Below are 19,406 nucleotides of genomic sequence, written 5' to 3' on the forward strand. Positions count from 1 at the left end.
CGCATACACATATAACGATCAAGGACAACTTTATTGTGCACAGCGCGATCGGACATTTAAAACTAAGGGTTTGCGAGCCATATACGAGCTCATCAGAGACAATATTGTAAAGGTCGCCGTTGTTGAATACAAGATGGAGGACTGTTAGATTGTAAAGATTTTATGATTATGAAATGTTATGAACTACGTATGCAAACCACAGATGCTGCTATAGGTATTGGCATCAGAGTTGAGGTCACACACACACAACATGTTTGTCATGTAATTACGAGATTTTCAAATGATCTTTTTTCTTACCTTTCCTTTCAAGTTCAACAGCTAACTTCAAGATTGAATAAACAGTTTCATCAATTACTTTTCGGGCGCTATCTCACTGATCACATATACTCATTACTCATTCATTCCGACGCAAAAAGAGGGGTGTTGTATGTTTAACCGCTATGTGTGTGTGTGTCTGTCTGTCTGAGTATCTTTATGTGGCACTGTAGCTCTTAAACGGGTGAACCGATTTGAATGCGGTTTTATTTATTTAAAAGAGGGTTTTATAGTGGTGGTTCTTAGACATGTTTTACCAAAATCGGTTCATATGTTTGTGTGTTGTTGCTATTAGTGCTGATACTTATTCACCTCAACTCTCCTGCCAACACCTATACTTGTGGATAGGAATGGCACTAAAAGGTAGAGAACTGTATTATTCTTTGATGTAATTGCCATACAAAATATATCAGGTGCCATTATTTGGGCGAAAATTCCCTTATTTGTAACTTTCAATATTTGGATGTTTACTTTACTTATAACAATACAGAATTGTAGCATAAAACATTATTGTTTTCTTCATTTCATTTAAATCTGATGTCCTATTTGAACCTGTGTGTGCAATAGCTACTTAGGCACATTTCTATTGTCATTTTGGAAAAAAAATGTGCTAATTAATAACATATCCTTAGTACTTCAGATTTCAACTCATTCTTCACTCTGTACTGTACTGAACAGTCCTAATGGGAAAAATGTTAACTATTCTATTGAGTTAGGCTTATTTGATAATTCATATAGTAGATACAATATTGTTTTTTGGAGACAATTAAAAATGACAACAATGTGTGAGTATGAGTGTTGTGTAATTAATATACAAAATTAAAATAGTTTGTCACATTTTACCAACCAATCTTTAGGAGCATATTTAGTACTATTTTGCCATTGCTTAAGAACATTATAAGCAGCAACATCAACAATTGAGAATTCATTGTTATATATCCAATTCTTGGATTGAGAGAATAGTTTCTTTGTCAATGTTTCCTTGCTCTTTTCCGGTGTTCTTTCCAACAAGTGACAGATATCCAGGAGGTTGTCCACATTGTAGTCATCGGAGTCATATGGTATAACAGATGGATACGCCAATGAAACATATCTTAAAATGTTTACATTTCCAATGATGGGCAGTTCCAAAGATGACCACTTCAATTCAGGATCAGCTGAAACTAAATAAAAATGAATGGTTATTTATAGTGATGTACCGACTATTGATTTGGCCGACTAGCCGACTAATCGGCGCTCGAATGGCCGATTAGTCGGCCGACTAGTCGGCTAGTCGGCCAGATCATTGTGTGATCGGCCAGTTTTGTATAAGTTCAGGTGAAAAACAATAGTTTTGCTCCTTTGGATGTGCCATTCATCATAATTTAGCTTGGCTAACAGGTGTTCTCTACAGGTTCAAAGACCTATCACAAGAATCCTCGTTTAATTTCTGTCTTTAGTTCTTTTATTTTGCGATCCTGATCAGACCGTCAGTACAGCTTGTAGGAGGTATTTCCAAGGCTCTATTTCCCGTACGTAGTCGCCAGTTAAGAACCTATCCCCTGTGGTCAGCCTTTACGAGCAACGTGCCCTGACTAAAGTCTCTAAATTTTGCAATAACATTAATAGTTCCTCATGGCTCCACCATTAAAAAAAAAACAAAAACTGAATAATAATAAAAAAAATTAACTATAGAACTTGCACATGAAATTACACGAGAATCAGTTGAGATCGACCTGTAGAGGAAAACACCAGCCCACCAACATACGATAACGATCAAACGGTCAATTATATGAACAAAAGTTTTCGTATGCACCCGGAATAGGTATTTTAGTAAAATAAACATAAAACATATGGTAAATATTGACTGTTGATTTCTTTTTTTTTCTGTTTTTCTTTCACTAATAAATTGCCGACTAATCGGCCATTTTTGCCGACTAGTCGCCGACTAATCGCCGACTACAAATGTGGCCGGATAGTCGGCTTTCCCGACTAGTCGGCGACTAGTCGGCAACTAGTCGGTACATCCCTAACTTATTTACTTTTATAATGGTGGTTCTACACTGGTGCACTTTATAGAAAATTTATTCAACTTCCTATCTATAATATTGGATATATATTGCATTATCTTAATAATTAGTCAACTCACCATTTTTGAGTATCAGCCTGATAGTAACTTTAGATGCATGTCCTTGTTTTGGAAAGCTTTTCACAAAAGCCTGTACCTTTGGCACCTTTTCAGTTGGGACAGAAGAATGAATATGCCATGACACATTAACTGGATGAGAGGATTCTTTTACTATCTTTTTCAAAAACCAGGGTAAACAATCGGGGCTGTATACCAAAACTAATTCCTCTGGTATTTCAATCTGTCAAAAAGTAATTGGGTAAATTAACAATCTTGCTAAGCACATGATATTGAAATTATACATTACACAACAAATCTGCTGAGCAGGGGTGCAGCAAACTTATCAGAATGAGTTTTTGGCAGAAATTTCATCTTTGGCACAAGCTTTTATCACTGACTGTACTTTTCTTTCCACAGGCGGCTAATACTCCTCGAGACATTTCTAACAACCCCAATCACAATTAGTTTGCGTTATTTTATCACAGTTCCCATAGCCACCTCCTGTCTCTAACATCAGATCAGCTCCATGTCATCAGATTTATGCAAAATTTTAGCTCAATTGGACATCAGGAAGTGGGTCATATTTAGCTCCCAAGATTTGACCCACACTAACAAACTATACTAACAGGGCAAGTTAAATAAAAGCTTGTACAAAGAACCAGCTGGGCCTGCAGAAAAAACAAGAAATTAAAGATTTTGACTATACTTACAAAAGCAGGCTTTATGTTGCTTGATCTGTTAACTTTTGCCGGATTCACGTTGCAGAATGAACTTATTGTTTTAATCCTATTATAAAGGATGTCAAGCTTCTTTAAGAGCTGATCCTGTCTTACTTCCAGGTCAGCCATTTCCTTACTTGGCATCTGTAAAATAAGTTTATTATTTATAGATGCATGCTGATAAAATTATAATAAGCATAGAAGACGAAATAGATGAGATCCAGATTTTACAATTAAAGTATACTTGTATGATCAATGATCATTCAGATACTATTTTTTGAAAACTGCTTTAGTGTAATCAACTGCAAATCCTAATACTGGTTTTGAAATAAGGCTAATCACGAAAGATCTGTCGACTTCATAATACCACCAATTTAATTTGAAAACACATACAATTATTTTCATTTCATAAAATTCTAATTAACCTTGTTAACCTTTTATGGCCAACATAGCAGACCCTGAATTATAGATTGGTAGCGGTTAAAAGAAAGTACTGATGAAATAAACCTTTAATAACTTCATAACCTGGGTTCTAACATTGATATCGATCTCTTCTTCGGTTGATTTCGCCGTCGTGTCGAAATTGTATAGATTTTTCATGTGATACATGCACTTTGGCAAAAGTATATCGCCGTCATGAGTAATGATGTTTTTCATGGAATACATTGTGCTCATTGATATAACAAAATTAGGTACCTAATTTTGATATATATTCACTAACTGCACAAGATACGATATATAAAAAAAAAGATCATCTAACCTCTCAATCTCAAAAATAATCATGGGCTAGGCAACGTAGTGATTATATTCTCTTTGCAATCTGTCACTGAACTGTCAGATATAGGTCCGTATCGTATGTCTATTATCATAGAAGGTATTAGGATTATATTATTAAAAAAAATAGTTTAGTGAATAAAGGCCGTAACACACTATCGCACCGCACCAAGGTCATTGTGTGACGCACCGGTAAGTAAGAGCGAGAAAGAGATATCGCTTTCGCGCTCTTACTTATGGGTGCGTCGCACAATGACCTTGGTGCGGTGTGATAGTGTGTTCTACCACTATAAAGTAGCTAACACACTATCGCATCGCACCAAGGTCATTGTGGGACGCACCCATAAGTAAGAGCGAGAAAGAGATATCGCTTTCTCCCTCTTACTTATGGGTGCGTCCCACAATAACCTTGGTGCGGTGCGATAGTGTGTTGGCTACTTAAATGGTGAAAAGCGGTTTACATTCTCGCGCGAGCCACGAGACGCGAGTGTAAGCGGGGGGCTCGTGGCTCGTCTCGCGGCTCCTCGGAGTAATTAACAATGGAGCCGCCATTAACAGGCGTTCCCCTCTGTCGAAAATAGGCGGCCAATGGTCAACCACATGTCAACCATATGTATGGACTGACGTTTATCTGACATGACGTACCTATACATTTGATGTGCCCCTCCCCCGCAAAAAACGGCAGACTATTTTGTACCGAAAATTTTAGACATGGCGTCTCCGTTGGTTATATCCTCTAAGCGCGGCTTGGCTCGCGTGGAGGAGCGGTTCCGTTTACACTCACGTTCGGCTTGTCATTCGGTTATAAACCTTATGCAGTGCCGTTAGTGCTTAAAATATATTAGCTCGACGAGCTTACGAGCCACGAGCCGAGCCCCGAGGCGAGAGTGTAATCATTAGCTCGACGGGCTTACGCGCTCGAGACGAGCCACGAGACGCGCCGCGAGACGAGCCACGAGCCGCAAATCTAAACCGGCCATGATAAAGCGCCTAGAACGTAACAGACTACCGCACCGCGAACTTGGTCCATAAAGAGATATCTCTTTCTCGCTCTCACTTATGGGTGCGGCGCACCGAGATCGCAGTGTAGTCTTTTACGGCTAATATCCCTGTCCCATTCAGCAGCAAAGTAAGACGAAAAGGTAGATAGAAGTAAGTCCCAAGAATGCAAGCACAACAACACGGAGCATGTATAGTTGGACAAACCAATTTATCAGTCAGTAAGAATCAGGAAAACTATACTCATCCTTTTCTTTTGGGTGCTAGTTCTAGTGTAAGTCAAAGATAGTATGATTATCTCTGTCTATGATTGAAATGAGACAGTCCTTTGACAAACTATAAATTGCGTATAAAGTCTGTCAAGTCATTTCTGTCAGTAGAAAAAAGCGGCAAATTTAAAAAATGTAGGCACCAAGGGTTATCGTCCACTGAAATATGAAACCTATGGAAGTGAAACGTCAACGAATAATGCGTGCATAGACCTATATAATAGGGACAAGACATATTGTTCTATACGTACAATTGCTTATAGAAATAGCACCCATTTTGACGGCACACACATAAATATATATCTATCTCGTTTTTACTCAGCACTGTAACCCATAGCAAAAAAAGGTGACAGTATTTCAGTACGGACATAAAGTGTTCCATGAAAATACGTAAATACCTAATGCGGCCGAAAATCCGCCATGTTTAGTCACGCAAATGTCATTGTCTGTCAGTTCAGCAGGTACTTGTCCTGTCAAAAAGTCGTGGTGAAAATTAAAATTATTAATTATCTTTCAATATTTTGCTTGTGATTGAAAATAATTGAAGCCAAATGTGAATAATTACGTCGCGAATATGCCAGTGTGTAGTGTATTAGGGTGCGGCATAAGAAAACCACCAAATCAGCCATCTTTAACCATACACAGGTACGCTATAATTTACATGAAAAATATTGGTTATTGTTAATGTTCCTGGGAAATTTAAGGATGTTTCACATTATAAATAGCAAGGTTCTTCTGTGCAGTTATAGATCATGAAGTGATTGGATTTATTTAACTATATTTTTACGCTTAAATAATGTAAACATTTCAGCTAGGGTTGTACTTTATTTATCGACTTTGATATCGATATATTATGATTGCCTATTTATATTTTCTTATTTTATCATGCTACCCCGCTTCAAACCAACTAAATTATCTTAATTTAATAATTAAATCATTTTTATAGCTTACCAAGAAATGAACATAAAAAGAAAGAGCTGGAGATGGAGACCCTGACCGACTCTCGGGAGCACTCGGGTCCGTGGGGTCGTTACTCCACAAGCTGCCCTGCGGGCTTTTTTATATCATTATTATAGTTTTTTTATATAATTCGACATTAAGAGACCATATACATATAGTTGTAATTTATAAAATGGTTAATGTATTGTTATTATTTTGACGTATAAAAATGCCCTTGTGGCCTATTTGCTGAATAAATGTTGAAGAAGTTGAAGAGCGGAAGTCATTCCTTATTTTTGTAATAAAAAAATGTTCTGAAGGTGTTTTGTTTTTTTTCACCCGTCGCTTAATAAGCTTGAATTTTGTATCGCTCTCACTTATAGATACGGCGCACCAAGGTCGAGGTGCAGTGCGGTAGTGTGTTACAGACTTCAGGGTTAGCAACACAACAAAATTGATTGTAATAGAGAGGTAAAGTCCAAGAAAAACACGTACACTTATTCTGACATCCAAAACAGATGGCGCTGTACTGCGCCATGTGTTTTGCGGTCACTAAGTTGTCAAACGTCAACTTTTGAAAATCAGTGTTACCGCAAAAATCGCAATATGTATTGAGTAGTACAGCGTTATCTCGTTTACCTGTCAAATTTGAAGCACGAAATTGTCCTAGACTCCACACATCTTACTAAATCAAAGTATCTTTTCACATAACAATATACTAATAAAGAATTTTTATTTATTTACTTACTTCCTATTAAAACATAAACTCCACAAATAATACATACTTAGTATTTTAAATAAAATGAGCCGAGAACGTTAAAAAGGTATCGATGTATCGATAAAACCTAGTAACAGTAAAAATCTTCTGGGCAGCACTAAAACCGCCATGTTTAGTTCTAAGATGACGTCACAGTGGCACGCATTATTCGTTGACGTTTCACTTCCATAGGTTTCATATTTCAGTGAATGCGTGCCACTGTGACGTCATCTTAGAACTAAACATGGCGGTTTTAGTGCTGCCCAGAAGATTTTTACTGTTACTAGGTTTTATCGATACATCGATACCTTTTTAACGTTCTCGGCTCATTTTATTTAAAATACTAAGTATGTATTATTTGTGGAGTTTATGTTTTAATAGGAAGTAAGTAAATAAATAAAAATTCTTTATTAGTATATTGTTATGTGAAAAGATACTTTGATTTAGTAAGATGTGTGGAGTCTAGGACAATTTCGTGCTTCAAATTTGACAGGTAAACGAGATGACGCTGTACTACTCAATACATATTGCGATTTTTGCGGTAACACTGATTTTCAAAAGTTGACGTTTGACAACTTAGTGACCGCAAAACACATGGCGCAGTACAGCGCCATCTGTTTTGGATGTCAGAATAAGTGTACGTGTTTTTCTTGGACTTTACCTCTCTATTACAATCAATTTTGTTGTGTTGCTAACCCTGAAGTCTGTAACACACTACCGCACTGCACCTCGACCTTGGTGCGCCGTATCTATAAGTGAGAGCGATACAAAATTCAAGCTTATTAAGCGACGGGTGAAAAAAAACAAAACACCTTCAGAACATTTTTTTATTACAAAAATAAGGAATGACTTCCGCTCTTCAACTTCTTCAACATTTATTCAGCAAATAGGCCACAAGGGCATTTTTATACGTCAAAATAATAACAATACATTAACCATTTTATAAATTACAACTATATGTATATGGTCTCTTAATGTCGAATTATATAAAAAAACTATAATAATGATATAAAAAAGCCCGCAGGGCAGCTTGTGGAGTAACGACCCCACGGACCCGAGTGCTCCCGAGAGTCGGTCAGGGTCTCCATCTCCAGCTCTTTCTTTTTATGTTCATTTCTTGGTAAGCTATAAAAATGATTTAATTATTAAATTAAGATAATTTAGTTGGTTTGAAGCGGGGTAGCATGATAAAATAAGAAAATATAAATAGGCAATCATAATATATCGATATCAAAGTCGATAAATAAAGTACAACCCTAGCTGAAATGTTTACATTATTTAAGCGTAAAAATATAGTTAAATAAATCCAATCACTTCATGATCTATAACTGCACAGAAGAACCTTGCTATTTATAATGTGAAACATCCTTAAATTTCCCAGGAACATTAACAATAACCAATATTTTTCATGTAAATTATAGCGTACCTGTGTATGGTTAAAGATGGCTGATTTGGTGGTTTTCTTATGCCGCACCCTAATACACACACACTGGCATATTCGCGACGTAATTATTCACATTTGGCTTCAATTATTTTCAATCACAAGCAAAATATTGAAAGATAATTAATAATTTTAATTTTCACCACGACTTTTTGACAGGACAAGTACCTGCTGAACTAACAGACAATGACATTTGCGTGACTAAACATGGCGGATTTTCGGCCGCATTAGGTATTTACGTATTTTCATGGAACACTTTATGTCCGTACTGAAATACTGTCACCTTTTTTTGCTATGGGTTACAGTGCTGAGTAAAAACGAGATAGATATATATTTATGTGTGTGCCGTCAAAATGGGTGCTATTTCTATAAGCAATTGTACGTATAGAACAATATATTATCGTCCCATAGAAAATTTGAATTTGCGCGCCTTTTTCTTCAGACATTATTGTTTGACCGGTAAACTATAAAGCCCCCTCCTCACTCGTGCGCGAATCGCGGCGCGAAGCCGCGATTCACGCGCATAGTCTGGAGGGGGCTTAATAACAAATGTAAACCACGGACCTAGAGAGTAAACCGGATAGTGTATATTAGCCAAAAAGTGTGTCCACATGAGAAGTCAAGGTGGGCCGTTGCATCTCATTCTAATTAGGGTGACCATAAGTCATATGTATGTGGGATATTAGGATAACATTGAATATATAGTTTGACCAGGATCTTTTCTTATACGTGCATAGTTATATTAGTTATAAAGAATCATACTGTCTTTTCACTGTACTAGTATTATGGCCTAAAAAGGGATGGATATAGATTTTTTTTTTTCTCTTCTGTACAACGCTTCACACAACCTTAGGTACTTAATTTAGTTGTTCTAAAAACTGTTATTAATAGGCGTAGATGATGGACCACGAACATGGTCGATCCTCAGGAAAGTGGTCCGCCGTAACGTCTGTCAAGAATACAGGTATGAGTGAGAGAGATAGAGAGACAGATATGCTGACAGAACCAGAGGGTCTACCGCGAACCGCGTTCGACGTGTCGCCCCTCTGTCACACTTACGTACGAAAGTGCAACAAAGAGGCAACACGTCGAAAGCGGCTCGGGGTAGGCTCTCAGGACACCCCCACTGTCCTGAGAGCTTTTTACAGTCTTTGCCGCGTTAGGTCCCAGGCCCTTCATAGCAAGCACTAGCCGCCCCTTTCTCAGCACCCATCATATAGACTGCCGCTTAAAATATCTGGCCGCCCTAGGCCCGGGCCTACTCGGCCTTAGGGCAAATCCGCCACTGCCACAGGGTCGCGTGGGACCGCTACGCCCGTTTGCTATAGTTTTTAACTAGGACGCTTGTCACTGGAGCATAGGCACCGAAGTTTGCATCGTTTGACGAGCATCTTTCTCTGTCTCTGTAATTACTCCTTTATTTATTTATTTTATTTTATTTTATTAGAAGACCAACAGCGTTAACAAACAATATAAACTTATAACTAGGATACAATCATAAAGCCAATAACAGTAGGGCTACCGCCTATACCGAAAATCGTCAATTGCGGGCATTTTTCTCTGTCACTCTAATTACGCCTTCATTGGAGTAAAAGAGTAAGATCCCCGCAATTTGCGAATTTCGGTTTTCGCGGTAGCCCCTCTGGTTCTCCCTAACAGATACAAAAGAAAATATTACGGATTTGCTTAGGTACTAGGTATAGTAGGTATTACAAATTTTGTGCGTGCGTGCGTGTGTGTGTGTGTGTGTGTGTGTGTGTGTGTGTGTGTGTGTGTGTGTGTGTGTGTGTGTGTGTGTGTGTGTGTGTGTGTGTGTGTGTGTGTGTGTGTGTGTGTGTGTGTACGTATGCGTGTGTTTGTTATTCATTCCTCCACTTGATTGTTATGAATTTTTTTCGCAATCGCATTTTTAAATGTTTTTTTTATTATTGTTCACAAATGGATCGACATCGCTAAATTGATTGTTGTACGTTTTTGAAATTCTATATAATACTGAATTACTGCCATAATTAGTATGATAGTTAGGTAAACTAAGAAGACGTTGGTGCCTAGTATTTACCTTAGGTGTGAAGTATTTGATCTCAGCTATAAGGTTAGGACAATCCACATCACCTTTGACTATATCAATTAGTAAACCCATATCGAGCAATACCCTCCTATCCTCTAGGCTCATTATATTATACCGCTTGCAACTAATCTTATAACTTATGGATGGCTGTTTAGTACGGTAATTCAGGTATCGTAAGAACCTCTGTTGCAGTCTTTCAATTCTTGATTTGTAGGTAATGTAATTAGGAGACCATACATTGGATGCGTACTCCAGAACACTACGTACATAGGTAAAATAAACCATTTTTATACAGTCAGGGTCGTTAAATGCCTTACAGACTCTCATCACGAAACCCAGGTTCTTGTAAGCTTTGTTTATTATATTATCAATGTGATCTGACATCAACATTTTACTATCTAATAAGACTCCTAGGTCTCTTATTGATTGAACTCTTTCTAAGCTGGTTTTGTTTATAGTGTAGCAAGCATGAATTGGTGATGGCTTTCTAGAAAAAGTGATTACTTGACATTTAGATGCATTAACCGTTATTTTGTTTCTGTTGTAGTATTGTGAGAGAGAATCTAATGTTTTTTGTAAAATATTACAGTCAGAGGCATCTTTGATTTTAATAAATATCTTTTTATCATCTGCATATAACAGATGTTGAACAGGTGAGTCTATACAAGTGTAAATATCAAATATATATGCATTATAAAATAAGGGTCCTAAATGTGATCCCTGAGGGACGCCAGATGGGACATAAATATGATTTGATCTGTAACCACCAATAGTGACGAACTGTGACCTGTTAGAGAGGTACGATTTTATCCATCTTAGTAGGCAGCCATGTATGCCTAATTTTTCTAACTTGGCCAACAGGATGACGTGGTCTACTCGGTCGAAGGCTTTCTCGAAATCAGTGTACACCACGTCAACCTGTCCACCTCTCTCCATGTTACTTAGGACATAATTAGTAAATTCGGTAAGATTAGTAATTGTAGATCGTCGCCTAAGAAAACCATGTTGGTTAGAACTGATGCCTTGCATTATTGTAGGATAAATGTGATCGTAAACTATTTTCTCGAAAATTTTACTAAATATGTTTAATATTGAAATGGGACGGTAGTTTTCAATATTTGTTTTTGATGATTTTTTATGTATTGGGACAACATTGGCCTCCTTCCATTTATCGGGAAATATGCCCTCTGATAAAGAGCGATTTATTAATATCGATAATGGAATACTAAGAGCTTTACTCGTGTTACGTATAAAGTATGGCGCAATATTATCAGGACCTGCAGATTTAGTAGTGTCAACCTTACTCAGTAACGCGGCCACAGTGCTAGTGGAAACGGTAACCCTGCCGATTGTGTGCTCATCACCCATAGTGGGGACATTTAGACTTCTTAAGTCATAGTTATCACTCGGTTCCACGTACATAGTTTTGAAAAATCGATAAAGCCATTACAGATATTAGTCCCATCACAAAGAGATTCGTTTTTATACGTCATGGTTTTAGGATATGAGGAGCAACCACGCATTGATTTTATGTAGCTCCATATTTTTTTTGGGTTAACTTTAATTTGTTTTTGAGCCAATAATATGAAATCATTATAATTCTTAACTTCCAATTTATTGATTTTTCGTCTCAAATAGGAGAATTCTAGGTAATCAAGGTCATTATGATAACGTTTCCATTTTTTATGGGCCTTCCATTTGCGTCGTATTAAACTTATCAAATTTTTACTATACCAGGATGGGTACTGCTTAGAGTTGAGATTAGACTGTACTTTGGGAATAAATAGATTAATACATTCACGTATTTTTTTGTAGAAGCATTCTACAGCTGAGTTTAATGAATCGAAAGGAGCAAGCAGTTGGTACCAGTCTACTTCGCGAATATAATTGTTTATTTTTTCAAAGTCACCTTTATAATATAATATTTTTGTGGTATATTTTTCTCTTAAAGGTAAGATCTGTAAGTCGTAAGGCACGATAGAAAAGCAAGGATGAGCTTTGTCCTCTTTTAAGATTGGATTAAGTATGCTATTAATGCTTAATGAAAAATTGCTAAATACAAGGTCAAGTGTGTTCCCGCTTATATTCGTAATTTTATTCCCTTGTTCTAAGCCAAGATATGAGAATTCCTCTATAAGTTCAGTACCGGCTCTCTGAATTTCAGCAGAACCTTTTTTTAAATAAGTTGGTCCATCACTAGTCCATTGTATGCAGAGGGGCTACCGCGAAAACCGATATTCGCAAATTGCGGAGATCTTTCTCTTTTACTCCAATGAAGGCGTAATAAGAGTGACAGAGAAAAATGCCCGCAATTTGCGAACTTCGATTTTCGCGGTTACAGCCCTGGGCAGATTGAAGTCGCCAACGATCATATAATAATCCTCAGTATTTTGGCGGTGCACTTGGGCTACTGCTTCAAGTACGTTCTTAACATCTTTGGGTAGTGTGCGATAGTTGGGTGGTAAATATACTGCTGCTATATGAATATTATTTTTTGAACCAAATGCATTGGAAGGTACCGTTACCCATAGTAGTTCTGTAGGTGGGTTTATAGGAGTAAAAGAGAAAGATGCCCGCAATTTGCGAAGCTCGGTGGACGGTGTTCACGGTGGTAGGCCATCTGTGCGAAAAGAGAAGAGTCGTGAAATGTAAAGAAACTAGTGACGTGCCGTTCCCAGTAAATTTTCCAAAGAGGGTAAATTCCCAGTAACGTTTCTGGTATCGCGTATCGTCCCAAAAGTCAGTAAATTACCATAAAGTTCTATTTTTCTTTTATTACCAATGTGTTTTTTTTATTATTATAACAATGTATAAATGTGTATGTAATGTTTAAGGACTTTGGATTTCAATTTTGGCAATTATTTATTCCGTATTGGCTCTCATTTCACCAATTTAAACATGCCGAAATAAATACATACCTATTCATATAAACTTACTTTTAAGTACGTAATAAGAATTGTGTAACACTGATTCTCATCGTGCCGACATCATGGTCACCCAAAAGCCCCCTCCAGACTATGTGCGTGAATCGCGGCGCGACGTCGCGGAGCGAACATATCGCGAAGTTGACGTATGACTCCACACTCGCACGCTTCACGGCGATTTCGCAGTTTGGTTTGCGGCAATATGGCGGAAAGCATCAGCTGATCGAGTTTAACTGTTAGTTATCTATGGCATCATACGTTATTTAGCTGTTTTTCCATTTTGTTTTATTGTAAAACCGTATAATATAGCTGCTTAATATAATATATCATAATATAATTAATATTTATCTTGCCACAGAGGAGCCAAAATATTGTGTAATGTGGAGTCTTGCAAGTTCGCGCTTCGCGTCTCCTTTGACGCGGGCCGAAATACCGACAAAAAACGGAGAACAAGGCGCGAAGGCGTGAACAATCTGCGAAATCGACACCACACTCGCGTTCGCGCCTTCGCCCGCGATTCACGCGCATAGTCTGGAGGGCGCTTAATGAGTTTGACAATGTTGACTTGTATTTTTATCGCAAAATGTAATAATTGTGGCTTCCTTGTGAAACAATATTCCACAATTAGAAATTCTTTCACTCCTACAACCCTTAACGCAACATTTATTCACCATTTTAAAGAAATTTTTCATTCACGTGTTTTGATAACATGTCATCACACGTTAGGGATACCAATTAATATTCGAAAAAAAAAAAAAAAAAAAAACTTTTATGGCGGCAAGACGTGTTTTGAAAACTCTTGTGTAAAATTATTAATTTTATATTCAATTAACGCGTGTCTTTCAGTTATTTGTGTTTTAAAATACTCATAAATTATTAATCTTCTGGTTTTTCATAAATTTGAAGCGGTCCCGACTGATACAGTCGGGATCCGAAACCAATGTCCCACAATGGAGATGATGGCGCAAATGAAGCTACAAATCACGTAAATAGCTCCGAGACAATCCTACAAAATGATTCCATAGACTTAACACAACGTGATATGGACTGCGAGTTAGAGGAAATGACGACTGATAATGGTGAACCGAACCCATTAGTTGACCTAAGGTCACCTAAGGTCAAGGGTAAGCTTAAGGCAAGACAGTTTCCTAAGGTTAGTACTGAGACAATTATTACGACAGATCATTCCTATGCAACCAAGAGGAAGGACGATGAATGGACATTAGTTACCAAAAATCCAAAACGCCGTTATGTGTTTAACCCAGACTTATCCGTGGGCACAGAAATAAGCATTACTTGCAAAGATAAGCTGCCGAAACAATTTGCGCTAGCGAAGCTATTAAAAAGTCATGATATTTTAGGTATCATTAGAGTCAGGTACGTTAATTCATATAAAGTGCTTGTCCAATTTGATAATGAAACCAGCGCTGAGCGGCTTATGTCCAAGGTTGCTATGCATGAGGAGTTGGGCTGGCGGTGCCAAAAAACATACGAGGTTGGTGTTTCTTATGGCATTATTAAAGATGTGGATTTAGATTTAAGTGAAAAAGATATGATAGAGAGTATGATGTGTGGAGTAGAAATAGTTTCAGTAAAAAGATTAAGCAGAAAAAGTTCAGATGAATCAGGATGGAAGGACAGTGAGACCGTACGTGTATGTTTCAAAGGCCCCATATTACCACCTTACGTTTATATACATGAAATGCGAGTTAAGGTTGAACCATACTTATTTCCTGTATCACAATGTGCCAATTGCTGGCGGTATGGTCATACAAAGAAAACGTGTTCCAAAAAATGTACTTGTCCTAAGTGTGGAGGCCAACATTCAAATTGCGAAACAACTGTATTCACATGTCGTAATTGCTCAGGGAATCACATGGCTTTAGACAAAATTTGTCCGCTCTACCAAAAAGAAAGAAACATAAGGAAGATTATGGCTGAATTTAATTGTACATATAAAAAGGCGTTGAATAAATATGAACCAGGTTCTAGCAGCCCGCCAGCCCCGGCGGCATCAATGTATCAGGAAAACTTTCCCCCGACGCTTAGGACAACTGAGACGTCTTCAGTGGCTGAAACATCAACAGTGGAGCCTGCGGTAATCGAACCAGCATATGCAAAAGTAGTGACGACCCAAGCTGTAGTTCATAGTGATGCCCCAGGTAAAAATAATGTCTCGTTTACTCCATCTAAAAAGGCAAGCCGTACTAAACCTAAACGCAGGAAGCAGGAAGTGAGAGAAAAAGATGACAGTATATCTGATAATAACTTATCAAGTATGGAAACTGATGATAGTGACGTTCTACCAGAAATAACGACTAAACCCAAGGAAGTAAGTGAAAATAAACTTAAATTTAGTTCACTAATTGATAAGTTAAAAGATATCATATTCATGAAAAACTTGACGATTGTTGAAAAATTAAAATTAGGGGTTCAAACTGGATTAGAATGGCTTTTATCTTTTGTTATGAAGAATATACTTGACATGTCCTGCTTAAAATCCTTTTTTAACGCCACAGATGGCTAGTAACTTAAAACAGTGCAGACTTAACATGTTGCAATGGAACGCACAGAGTATTAGACCAAAGTTACCATCGTTTGAAAATCTACTTATTCAGGAGAAGATCCATATAGCGGCACTTAGTGAAACATGGTTAGATTCCGACTGTTATTTTCGCATTAGTAATTATAATATATATAGGGCGGACAGATCGGATGGATATGGTGGTGTTGCAATCCTTACGCATAAATCGATCAAGTCTGAGCATTGTCGTGTTCAACACCCTAATCCTGGTGTAGAAGTTGTTTACGTTAAAGTGTTTAATTGTGATCAAATTAAAAACGTGATTTCAGTTTACTGTCCGTCTTCTGTAGTGACTCAGCAGAGTGATTGGGATTTTATTTTTTCAGTCGTGCAACATAACGTGATTATCATGGGCGACTTTAATGGCCATCACATCAACTGGTCATATAAAACGGATACTCGCGGCACTCAAATATATGATTCTCTTGTAGACTGTAATCTAGTTTCTCTTAATGATCACAGCCACACAACTCACACAAGAGTGCGCCTAGTCAATGGAATGTTACAGGAGTCGTCTCCAGATATTTCTATAGTATCTACTGATATTTATTTTGCATTTAATTGGAACGTTATGAAAGAATCACTAGGAAGCGATCACCTTATTATAAAGATTTCTACATATTTAAATTCTTGTGTTAACTCTGTACCAAAGAGAAACTATAAAGAGGCTCAATGGAATGAGTACAGAATGTATTTAGAAAATAAGTTTGCTGATTTGTCTTTGCCTGAAGCTCCTCAAGAATCATATAATTGTTTTTTAAGTACTATAAATGAAGCTGCTGATCTTTTCATACCATATATTAAAACTAACAATAAGCCAGCAAAAAATTTCCAACCAAAACCGTACTGGAACCAGACTTTATCCAAAGCCGTTGCCGAAAGACGTTTAGCTCTCTCATTGTTCAGACGAAATCCTACTCCACAAAATCTTGAGGAACTTCAGGCTAAGATAAGAGACACTCAGAGACTTATTAGAACTCGTAAAAATGAAAGTTGGCAACAATTTTGCAACTCCATAAGCGAGTCCTCATCAGCCTCTGAAGTTTGGTCTCGGATGAAATGGGTAAAGGGCTATAGGTCTTCTCGGCCTCATGTTAGTGTAGAAAAAGCTCATAATCTTCTTTGTTCTCTCACGCCAGATTATGTATCTCCGCCGACGCCAGTGATTGAGTCGGGTGGCACGGTTATAGACGTACCTTTTACATTACATGAATTAGATTCTTGCATTAAACCAAAAGATACTGCTCCGGGTCATGATGGAATAGCATTTTCTATGATTAAAAATCTACCTGAGAAAGGAAAACTCTTATTACTATCATTGTATAATAATTTCTACTCCATAGGTTTTGTCCCTACTCAGTGGAGAGAAATTAGTGTAGTCCCGATACCTAAACCCGGAAGAGACCCCTCCTCTGATTCTGCTCTTCGACCAATCTCTTTAATTTCATGTGTGTGTAAAATATTTCATTCTATGATAAATAGGAGGGTGGAATGGTTCATAGAAAAAAGATGTATGTTTGCCGAAGAAACTGTTGGTTTTAGAAAGTGTCGATCATCTTTGGATAATTTAAGTAGCTTAGTTAGTCGGATTCAGACCGGATTTTCAAAAAATATGATCACTTTGGGGAGTTTCATAGATATTGAGAATGCATATAATAATGTAAATGTTCCACTGATGCATCTATGTTACGAAGATCAACTGGTCGCGGGTTGGCTCAGGGAGATCCTACTTCGCCATTGCTTTTTAATGTTTATACTATGCATATTCAAAAATCAATTACAGATGTTTACTTTTCACAATATGCAGATGATTATATTTTATATGTTACAAAGAAATCTATAGAGGAGGCCGAGGATGTATTACAAAAGTCCCTTAATGTTTTTAACAAATGTTTGAATAATCTCGGTCTTGAAATATCTACATCTAAAACTAAGCTATGTGTGTTTAAAAAAGGTATTAATAGAAAACCTGTAAGCATCAAAATTAATGATAAAAAAATAGAGTTAGTCGAGTGTGTTAAGTATCTAGGAATGTGGTTGGATCGATCTCTTAGGTGGGAAAAACATATTAACGAATTGGCTCAAAAGATTCAGAAATATTCCAATGTTATAAAAGTTCTAGTTGGACCGGGATGGGGTGTCCATCCAAAACATCTCCGAAGATTATACTTTGCTGTAATTCGTAGTCGAATAGATTACGCGTCTTTTCTTTACGATGATAGTTGCGATTCTCATTTGTACAAACTCGATAAAATTCAAAATCAGTCATTGAGGAATATCGGCGGTTTTATTAAGTCTACTCCTATACACGTAATGGAATGTGAATTGTGTGTACAACCGTTGCACATTCGTCGCATCTATTTGGCATCCAAGTTTTGGCTAAAATCTAGATCTTTTGAAGATAACACAACTATCAAACTCTTAGATGGATTAAATAATAATTTACAAGTTCGAGACACTTTGCGAAATAAAAAACCTCTTCTTCTTACCATTCATAATATGTATAAGTTAACAACTATGTATTCCAGTAAAGTATTGGAAATGTTTACTTTGGACCAATGGGTAAATCATATAGATATTTCTAAATCTATTAAGTTAAACATTACTTCTATTAACAAATCTAAGCGCGAGTATGACAAAGTTTCCCTAAGAACTTCTGTTAACACATTTTTACGTACCAATTACTCTGGATTTTATTGCATATATACCGACGGTTCTAAGGAAAAAAATTCCTTAGGTGCTGCGATTTATGACCCTCAATCGAACGTATCGGTTAAATTACATATAAAATATGATATGTCTATTATGCACGCCGAGTTGGTTGCCATTGCTGAGGCCTTATCCTACATCCAATCCCTAGATTGCAATCACATAGTCATTCTGTCAGATTCTAAAAGTGCTCTGCAGCATATTGCTCGGTGTACCACGAAAACTCGATGTCTCCCGGTTGCCTATTCCATTTTAAATATCATTGATAAATTACAATCGCAAGATAAGACCAGAATTCTGCAATGGATTCCATCTCATGTAGGTATAGCCGGTAATGAAGTAGTGGATTCCATAGCCAGGCTGGCTTGTCATGGTGGAGTAGAATGTAATACCTTACCTTTTTATACGGATTGTATTATTTTAGCCAAACAGAGAACCTATACTTTATGGAAAGAATACTTTGATAAGAGATCAACAGAAAAAGGTATTTGGTACAAGACGATCCAACCTCATCCTCTAATGACACCGTGGATTGATTGTTTTCTTAATAGAAGTGACATTGTATTGATGATGAGACTACGTTCTGGACATATCCCATTGAATCAATTCGGTTATTTAATGAAGAAAGTTCCTTCTCCTAATTGTGATGAATGTGATATATTAGAAGACGTGTACCACGTTAGAATGGAATGTGTCCGGAATGAAGCTGCTCGGATACAACTTGCTTTTTCAAGCCATAATACTATGTTTGATGTCGGGGGCTGCAATAGCGTTCTGGCTGCTCCTCTGTCGGACTCCGCC

General features: G+C 37.3%; 1 protein-coding gene across 6 annotated transcripts; it reads right to left on the reverse strand.

The window, feature by feature from the left end:
* Positions 1-1,101: 1,101 nt before the first annotated feature.
* On the reverse strand, positions 1,102-3,934 carry LOC134792849 (uncharacterized). 6 transcript variants are annotated; one of them, XM_063764263.1, is made up of 4 exons: positions 3,679-3,934; positions 3,133-3,285; positions 2,444-2,663; positions 1,102-1,478 (listed from the first exon to the last, which is right to left on the reverse strand). In XM_063764263.1, exons 1-4 carry the CDS (start codon positions 3,814-3,816, stop codon positions 1,135-1,137), a joined length of 855 nt encoding a protein of 284 aa, XP_063620333.1. In that variant the 5' UTR covers positions 3,817-3,934; the 3' UTR covers positions 1,102-1,134. The 6 variants fall into 6 exon arrangements, with proteins under 6 accessions (XP_063620333.1, XP_063620332.1, XP_063620331.1 ...); XM_063764262.1 differs by having other exon boundaries at positions 3,667-3,934; XM_063764261.1 differs by having other exon boundaries at positions 3,649-3,934.
* Between the last annotated feature and the right edge of the window lie 15,472 nt (positions 3,935-19,406).

This window comes from Cydia splendana, chromosome 8 (assembly GCF_910591565.1).
Source record: "Cydia splendana chromosome 8, ilCydSple1.2, whole genome shotgun sequence".
NCBI lineage: Eukaryota > Metazoa > Arthropoda > Insecta > Lepidoptera > Tortricidae > Cydia > Cydia splendana.